Genomic DNA, 9,303 nt, shown 5'->3' with positions numbered 1-9,303 from the left:
GTGTGATCAGGCCCGCCATAGCCATGAATGCATTTCGCTCCAATAGAAGACGCCGAAGATTTGCGATCAGCCCCCAAACCCATGCATGCACTTCTCTCCAACAAAAAAACATTAAGAGGGTGAGCCAAGAGGCCATGCACAACAATACGCTGAGCATGCTGCATGTATTCTCTCCATAGACCAATCATAAGTTCACATTTTCTTGAATCAAAATACAAGCACCCTTTTACTAAAGCTTACCCCCCCCCACAAAAAAAAAACATGTTATGTGGAAATGTTGTCATGCCCTACTAGTTTTTAAAAAAGAGAACCTTACATTTCTTACAACGCTTGAAGGGTAGGAAATGAGCTAGGAAAGTGAAGGTTGGAGCTCAAGGCGACAAATACCTGATGTTTTTTGGATGGATTTCGGACGGGTGCGAAACATCTGTTTTCCTCTGTGTAACATAAGGGCGTAAACGAGGATGATAAGGAAGGGCTTGCCACACGCCCGTGAGCCATTGGCCGCCATAGGCGCAACGTGGTGTGGAGCGATCCTCTGTAGGCCGCGTGGGAGCAACAGCAGAGGCGGGCATGAGACAAGGCTGCTTTGGAAGGGCACAACCAAGCAAGAAGAGGCGGGATGGAGGGAGAACCTCGAGGGCGCTCGCTGATAAGGAGGAGGAGGAGGACGAGGAGGAGAGTGCAGAGAAGAGGAAGAGCGAGAGTGAGAGGTTGTAGTAGTAGATACTAGAGAGCCTTTTTTACGTCACAGCACGTAGTAAGTAGACAGAAAAAGGAGAGCTGGTGGGTTATGATGTAGTATTACTGGTAGTTGTTGAAAGAGTTCCAGTGAGAGTGAGCGAGGTGAAGCTGCAGTAGCCATGTCTTCTTGTTTGTTGCTCTCCTCCCCTCATCACCTCCGCCTCCTTCCCATCGCCCCTGATCCCCCTGTCCTCCGCCATTTCCCCCCACCTCGTGCCTCTTCCTCCTCCCCCCCTCCTCCCTCCTCCCCCTCCCCTCTCCTTCCTCCTTCCCACCCCCTCCTCCACTCTCCCCTCCTCCTCCTCCATCCTCATCTCGCCCCTACATCTTCCTCCGCCTTCAACCCTTCTCTCGCAATCGCTCTTGCTCTGTCACCCCTCCTCCTCAACCCCCCGGTACTCCTCTCCCCTCCGTTACTTTCTTTTTTGACCTCCCTCTCAGTCTTGCTCAATGTGGTCATTCTTCACATCTCATTCACTCATTCTCTCCTCGTCTTTTTCTCCGCTTTTCAGGATTCATGGGCTATCGAGGGTCAATTCGGCATATTGGAGGGGCGAAGCGCCGCTTTGGTACATCCTATTGTCATGGCAGGTCTCCTCATGTACACGCTTTGGACTGGCTACTTGGGATGGCAATGGAGGAGGGTGCGGACCATTCAAGACGAGATCAACGTGCTCAAGAAGGACATCAAACCTGCGGAAGAAGGCTCACCGCCGTCTCCCCTTGAACCCAAAATCAAGGAGTTGACAGAGGTATTTTGCTTACCGTACTTCTCGAACAGCATTACCCTTGATGTGCTAGTTCTCAAATTCCTCTCTCACTTGAATACTATATTGTATTTTAAAATCGATTCACATTCTTCCAATGCACCTCAGATCGTTATCATTTTCGTGAAACAGGCCAGGAAGAGCCTTGTAAAAGGAGGTTACAGGGATAAACATTGGAATGCAGGGTCCATTCTGCTTGCTTTTGGTGTTTTTGAAGCTGTAGGCGGCTGCCTCAACACATGGTTCAGAACTGGAAAGCTTTTTCCGGGTCCCCACCTTTTCGCTGGTGCAGGTATGCGTTCAATTCACTCACACCGTTTGGAATTATCAAGGAGGATAATTTGTTCTGCCTGTGGATTTGTTTCGTTCCACTCCTATTCACCAAGGTAGATGGGAACGAATGCATGCCTCGTTCGCATCTACACATTCTCACATCCTGCGAAAGTGTTACTACTGTGCTGGCTATTATTACACGTGGCTAGAAGTGAGTGGCATTGGCGATAAATCACCTGGGATGTGAAAAAATGGGATTTTAATTTGGGCTGAAGCAGAATATTATTACTGCCATTAGCGAGCACTAAATGAAAAGGGCTTGCGTCCATCTTAAGTTCATCACTGAATTTGCTGCAGTCTTACAACTCTTCCGTGTAGACATTTGTAGTTCATATGTTCATTTTCCCCGGCTGCATGCATGAATGTTGTTATCTAGTGCTGGGGTGCCAATATTCAATATATAAAGGGCTGAACATACTTGAAGCCCAATTTATGAGGGTGATTTGGTTGAAGGATCATTCTGTTGTTTACTGACTTTCGGAAATGGATCGTGTCTTCTGTGTCTGCTCGATGTGGATAGCACTTAGGCTTTTGATAATTTTGTTTTCTCAGTTTCCATGTCGCTGCAGTTTTTGCTTAAAAGGCAATCTGTGGGATTCAATGGTGAGGGAATTGAATTGTATGTGCAGCTATAACGGTTCTGTGGGCCTTGGCTGCTGCCCTTGTCCCAGCGATGCAGAAAGGCGATGAGACAGCACGAAGTCTGCATATAGGATTGAACGCTGTGAATGTATTCCTTTTCCTTTGGCAAGTTCCTACAGGCTTGGAGATCGTATTAAAAGTATTTCAATTTACCACATGGCCATGATCTTGTCGAAAAATTCTGTTTCTCAAAACCCCTGGCAGCTGCTAACGGTTTGTAATTTCTAAAGGTGAGTTTTGCGAGTTATATTGAACATTTTGACAGACCTACAGGCCCCAGTGACTTCGATTGTAAACTCTGTGAGGCTTTAGGGAAATGCAAGGCAGCGATACCTTTCTTGTGCATTCAATTCTGTACAATGTAAGCATATGGGTTTGTTTCAAGTGGACTCCTTATCGGAGCCTTATCGGAGACTTTCTTTTTAGTTCCTTTTAGAACCGAAGGACATGTCGTAAGCGCAATGTACCGTCCCCGTAAGTCCGGCAATTCTTTTGAAGATCACTGTGATTGCCATATCAACACAAAAGTACCTCTTCCTCTGAATGCCTAACACATGATATGCAAACTCAAATAATATAAAATACGTCGTCTGAATGCCTCATAGAAGATATGCCCTCACACAATAATATGCAAATTTGAAAACCCAATGTCCTGATCTTTCTTCGTTTTCGAGTTACTAGTAAGTAACTACCAATTTTAGTTACAGAAATACAACAAGTGAATAAGTTATTTCTAAATTATGTTTTTTGGCCTGCCATAGGTAGGCCTAGGTGAAGGCGATTCAACCAGAAGCAAAAATAACCATTTTTTATTTTAAAAAATTCTCGATTTTTTATTGATCCACATGCTGGTTTTTTCTCTAGATATACTCCACATTTTTAGATCTCTCTCTCTCTCTCTCTCTCTCTCTCTCTCTCTCTCTTCCTCATCACTTTCAATTCATCATCTCCACCCTCTTTCGCCATTTGAATCTCGGACAGGCCTTATGAATGATTTATTATCTATCTTATTTACTCATAGGTTTGCTTATTTTCTTGTTCTTTCTCTTGGTTTATTAAAATTTTAACAATTTGTAAGATTGGATATACTCTCGTGCACTGTGTACAAGTTTAGTAAGCTCGTTAAAATACTTTAGAGTGTATTAGGAATGCCAAAATATTCAACCCCGTAAACTTGGATGATGAAGTAGTAAATATACTTCCAAGAAAGCATGTCAAAGATATAAAACAAAGTAGTAATTTGTTGGCAAGAATTGTATGGAGCAGAGTAGGGTTGGGAGGAGGTAGGAGAGGAGGGAGAATGATCACACTAAAAGTGTCCCAAGTCCGCGCAAAAGGTACTCTATATTAGTGTGAGATAGCTCTAACAAATGTTTAAGTCCATCCAAAACATCTCTCTCTCTCTCTCTCTCTCTCTCAATAATATTAATAGGTGCATAATAGAAATTAGTGGAATTGATATGATGAAGAGGATTAATCTTGTATGAATGTCTATAAAAAAAATGAAATATACTAGAGAATTAACAACATAGCAAAGCACTTGAAAAGAAGAATTTACATTGCTTTCAAAAAAAGAGTACACTTTTTAATATAGAATCAAATACTTGTAAGAAAAGGGCTTTGAAAGTTCTTGTTAATACTTGCATTAGAAATGGGAATTTCTTAACAACAATGTTAGCTAAGATGTATAGGACGTTTACCAACCTGAGAAGCTCAGAGGGTTCAAGTGCCATTGGGGATATCCTATCTTTGTTCTGGTTAGTGATATGCTCACCCCTTTTTATGGGTGTGCAAGTGTGGTGTGTGTGAGTTTGGGGGTGTGCATGAAAAAGAGAGGAGCAAAGGGCAAGAGGAGGGCGGGGGAGGGGAGAGAGAGAGAGAGAGGACATACCTTTAAGGAGAGAAGGGAGAAGAAGAGGACGTGAGGAGGGGAGAGAAATTCAAGCCTGATGACAACGAAATTCACAAGACTCTACTGCACGAAAACAAAAAGATTCTCCTTTGTTTTCAAGAGAAATGATGAGGCAACGAAACTTAATTCAACAAGTAACATTGAGAATGACAAACAACATAGTATCATTGACATTATTATGCAACTACTTGCAAAGAAGAGATTGTGTGAGGCCTATGAGAAATTGGAAATGCATGTCACCATGGATGAGTTGCCTTCTACTTATGATGGTGATGTTTCCTTTGAGTTACCAACTACTTCAGTGAAACATCGTAGAAAAAGTACATAGTTAAAATTTGATGGTCATGTTTGGATTGATCCTATTACAACAAATATAGTATATCTTAGTGTGGTTCATAGAATGGAATGTGGAGGGCACCTCCATTGTATGAATGCAACTTGTGGTTATAAAAAAAGAATAAACTTTTTTGTTTAAAAACATACAAAATGGGATTAAGATGTTAAATGTGGAGCTACAAGATTTGCTAAAACAATGTGAACCTTTTCTCGACAAAAGAAGGTAATTGCCATCCTATTTGTCATTGCATTGGTGGTTTATTAAATTATGTTATTGACAGTGATTATAAAGATGGATTAAGGAGGGTGGACATGACTCTCGACCTATGTCAATTGGGCTAGATTGAGTTATATACTTGAAAAGACATTGTAGATATAATTATTTCAAAAGTGTTGTGTTTCCTACAACATACTTCATTCAGTACATGTCATTTATTTAAAATGTCTACCAAGGTTTTGGTTTAGGGGTTCACTTGCTTAATAAAATGAGACCTGGGGGAGAACTGGATCATTGTTGGGTGTTGTTTGATTTTGTAAAGAAAATGAAAGATTGGATCACAATGGCTTGTCATGTGTATAATCCTTTTATCCAAGAGTTGCAAACAATTGGAACTTGTGAATTCAAGGTGGAAGATACTGATGCAAAAATTCTATTTTGGGATACTCTCAAAAAAGTAATGGTTTCATCAGGGTTGCCATGTTGAATTCAAAGGGTTCATGATAGATGAGGCCCAAGCCAATTGGAGAGCTATACATGCCATTTTCAATGGTGGCCCTAACAATATAATGGAAGGGAAAGAGCAATCTTGCCTTTTCCATTGGGAGCAAAGTCTTCAATTCCATGCAAAGGCATGTATAAAAGTTGGTAGCCAAGAGGGATTGAAAATCTGATGTAGATGCTAGAAGGGGTCTCTATAGAGCAAGCTGCAGAAGTCAAAATGAGAAGCCTAAGGGCATGGTGGAATTCAAGCCATGCAAGTGATTCAGACTTGCCACAGCTTGTAACATGGTTTGCATGGTGGCATGCTTAGATTTCCCATTGGGGCCAATACATTATAGAAGTTGGTTATGTATTTCTCTTGAATTGGTTTTTACCATGTTAATAATGTAACTTTTCCATTACAATATCTCTACAATGCAGTGTATGTTAGATAATGAGAAGTACTTGATACCTCAAACAAGCGTGGTAATTGGAGGGTTGGATTGAGCCACCATCAAATATGTCGGTCTCTACAATAGCTCTGTCAGTGACCTTTCAAATGCAATTCTATAAAGTTCTACATACATATCTTTTTTGAAGGGCCAGTTCATCAAGAGTGGACTGAGTCTAGAGACCTTTAAAAAAAGATCTTTAAAATCTCGAATTGACATTAGTTCTAAAACAGTTGTTGATCTAACAAGTAATGTTGCAAAGGAAATGGGTGTTGCATCTAAAGTATGTTTTAATGATGGAGATGACAAGACTGCACGAAGGAAAATGCCAAAGTCAATGCCTTCAAATATATGTGAGGATGATAGTCACCACCTTGAGTACAGTTACACAAATAAGAAAAGATACTCAATGTCTCCCAAATCTAATACCAAATTTTCAATAGAGAGTTTTGAGGATGATAATTCCAAGAGTGTGCAAGAATATTATCATATATATATAACATCATCTTCTGTGATCATCTCATTAAGACGCAGATTGAGATTCTTTATTGACATGAGCTCATCTTGATCTTACTCAACCTCTTGATATGACTCTTCTTCCTCTATATTTTCTCTGTCCTCCTCTTTCTCTTTACCTGAAGTTTTTGAGCGGAGGAACGTTGTCTTTTTTTCAAAGTAGCCTTTGGAATTGTGTCCTCTTTAACTTTTTCTTGTACTTTTTGAATGAAGAAACATTGTCTTTTTGTGAAAATATCCTTTGGAACTGTGGCCCTTGCAGTATTAATCTTTTCTATTTTGCATCTTTCTTTTCCTTTGATAGGAAAAATTAGTTCTTTCAAGTTATATGGTTGTAATTATGAATGAAAATACAACCCCAAATTGCAAGGAATTAGCAATTGAAATTTATAGATAATGCAAAATAATATAATCAATTTATAGAATTAAGTAATTTGTAGAACTGCATTTGCAATTAAAGTTTATGGGCTAAAGGAAATCCTTACATGTGCATTCTCGCATTAAAATGCTAAAACCTAAATGAAAAAGCATTTTCTAAAACAATATGCAAACTAGCAATCCTAAAACAATATGCAGATGGCAATTTTGCATTAAAATGCTAAAACCTAAATGAAAAAGCATTTTCTATTTGCCATTAAAATTTAAATTTAAGATTAAAGAATAAAGGATTTTCCATAAAAATTGCCATAAAAATTAAAGAACTAACCCAATCATGGATGCTTATATGCACTTACATAATAATCTCTCTCTCTCTCTCTCTCGCTCTCTCTTTCTCTCTCTTAATTAAAACTAATCTCAAAATTGAGTAAAAAAGAATGCTACCAAAGGCAAGAAATACTTTGCATATGCTTCTTTCGTCATGCCATTGCATAGGCTTCTATTGCATATGATGGTGAGTGGTATGCCAGTTGGCTTGCTCTTGAGAAAATGAACATGATCAAGAGTACCTCACTTGGCATTACCACCAAGAGGCCTATCCGATGGCAATGCAAAAGGATCAAATCTTCAAAGCCCAAACCCTAAACATAAGACATTTAAAATGCATGATGAGACAACACCATGCTGCCACCCATTGGTAGCATGGCACAACACGCATGCATGAAGAGGTTTCAAGCACCAAAATTTGCTAATCACAATGTAAAATTATTCTCTCTCTCTCTCTCTCTCTCTCTCTCTCTCTCTCTCTCTCTATATTAAAACTAATCTCGAAAGTGAGCCAAATAGAATGTTACAAAAAGCAAAAAATATCACTTTGCATATGCTTCTTCATCACGTCATCGCATAGGCTTCTATTGCATATGACGGTGAGTGGTATGCCAATTGGTGTGCTCTTGAGCAAATAAACCTAGTCAAGAGCACTGCAATAGGCATTACCACCCAAAGGCCTACGCGATGGTGATAAGAAATAATCAAATCTTCAAATCCCAAACCCTAAACACAAAGACATTTACAATGCACAATGAGACAACACCATGAAGCCACCCATTAGTAGCATGGTGTTGTTTGCTTGCTGTTTGCTCTTCGTAGTAAGAAGATCGACACAAAATTAGGTATTATAAAGTGAGTAGAGCAGCACAGATCATGGACGATGGTAGCTTGAGAAGTCCACAAGTCCACAAAAAGCCTATAATATTTTTATTAAAACTAAAATAAAATGACATTTTGTGAGATTATAAAAATTCCAAACTCTCGACTATCTTATCAACCTCTCTGAAACAAGCATTCAATAGATCTTTAGGCCATTCTGTTGCACTATTGTAGACCATAGCATACACTCTTCTCTCACCAATTGCTTGCTACTCTCTATCATCTTGTAAGCTCTTAGTAACTCCTCCTTTTTCTCAGGGTCCTCTTCATCCTCGTCTCAATGCTCTATACTTCTTCGAGCCTCCATGATGTCCTGCCCCAAAAGAAACCTACATCTTGCGCTTGTCAAGTACCTTAAAGGAATATAAAAAACAATAAGGAAATGAATATTCACCATCTTCATTGACTCCACGCCATACATCCAATTGCAAAGCATGTCCTCCTTGTAGGGATTCTAAATTTTTTTGGGTATGCCATAGATTTCTAGTAGGCGGATTGGTCTATAGAGGTTTGCAGATAGATTTCATAATGAATTCTTAGTTGTCTCTCCATTGTACTTCAATAGGGAGAGAGTTCATTGAGCCCAGCCTTCTCATTCTACTTTTATATGACCTCACATGCCCACCTCCCAATGGTGCCACTTTGGGCCTTGGCACTTTGCGTGTTTTTTTCTATGAGTTTTGCAAGTTTTCAACCCTATAAATATATAGCTAGTGGCTAGCTATACATGAACCCAAAAAATAAACTACCCTTAGTCCCTCATTAGCTCAACAAATACTAGGATTTCACAAGTGTTTGTTGTGACTCCTACATTAATTATTTCCAACCCACATCAAGACATGTCAAAAGAAATACGCTTATAAATACAAATTATAAAGAGTTCATAAAACCATGCTCTCCTATAACAAAAAATTAGTTAATGTCCAAACTGATTTAAAAGGAGACTCACAGCATGAACAACAATTTAATACTTTTAGGGCCAAGAGCTACCACAAATGTAATGCCAAATTAGCCAAAGTTTTAGATTTGCAACATTTTCTATCTTGTTAACAAAATGTTTCTCAATAATAGAAAAACGAATCAAACTATCTCCAACCCCAAAGCTAATTCAACAACTTTCCACCACAATAGATCAAAAACCTTATGGTTTCTAGAACGAGACAAAATATAGAAGAGTTCTATCAGAGAGAGTTGTGGTTGATGGATACACATGTCATGGTTTATGTCAAGACCCAAGATCACTATGTAAACAAAGTACATGTGCTTGCAAGCCATGAACTTCCCATTCTCAAACCTTTGGACAAATTCTGCACA

The 9,303-nt window shown here is 39.4% G+C and overlaps 1 protein-coding gene across 1 annotated transcript; it reads left to right on the top strand.

The window, feature by feature from the left end:
* The first annotated feature begins 612 nt into the window (after nt 1-612).
* LOC147892237 (plant/protein) lies at nt 613-2,836 on the top strand. The gene is made up of 4 exons (XM_087388458.1): nt 613-1,139; nt 1,257-1,496; nt 1,644-1,803; nt 2,474-2,836. Exons 1-4 carry the CDS (start codon nt 864-866, stop codon nt 2,650-2,652), a joined length of 855 nt encoding a protein of 284 aa, XP_087244584.1. The 5' UTR covers nt 613-863; the 3' UTR covers nt 2,653-2,836.
* The last annotated feature ends 6,467 nt before the right edge of the window (nt 2,837-9,303 follow it).

Source organism: Dipteris shenzhenensis, chromosome 17 (assembly GCF_047967505.1).
Source record: "Dipteris shenzhenensis isolate YYH24624 ecotype China chromosome 17, Dip_SZ_1.0, whole genome shotgun sequence".
NCBI classification, from domain to species: Eukaryota; Viridiplantae; Streptophyta; class Polypodiopsida; order Gleicheniales; family Dipteridaceae; genus Dipteris; species Dipteris shenzhenensis.
The sequence above is the reverse complement of the archived record's forward strand: the minus strand, read 5'-3'. Positions and strand labels throughout refer to the sequence as shown.

Bases quoted from the DNA above. Each gene is read 5' to 3' on its own strand.
- LOC147892237 (XM_087388458.1), top strand. From the start codon at position 864: ATGTCTTCTTGTTTGTTGCTCTCCTCCCCTCATCACCTCCGCCTCCTT. The intron at 1,140-1,256 runs GTACTCCTCTCC...TCCGCTTTTCAG, and splicing joins CCCTCCTCCTCAACCCCCCG to GATTCATGGGCTATCGAGGG. The intron at 1,804-2,473 runs GTATGCGTTCAA...TTGTATGTGCAG, and splicing joins CCACCTTTTCGCTGGTGCAG to CTATAACGGTTCTGTGGGCC.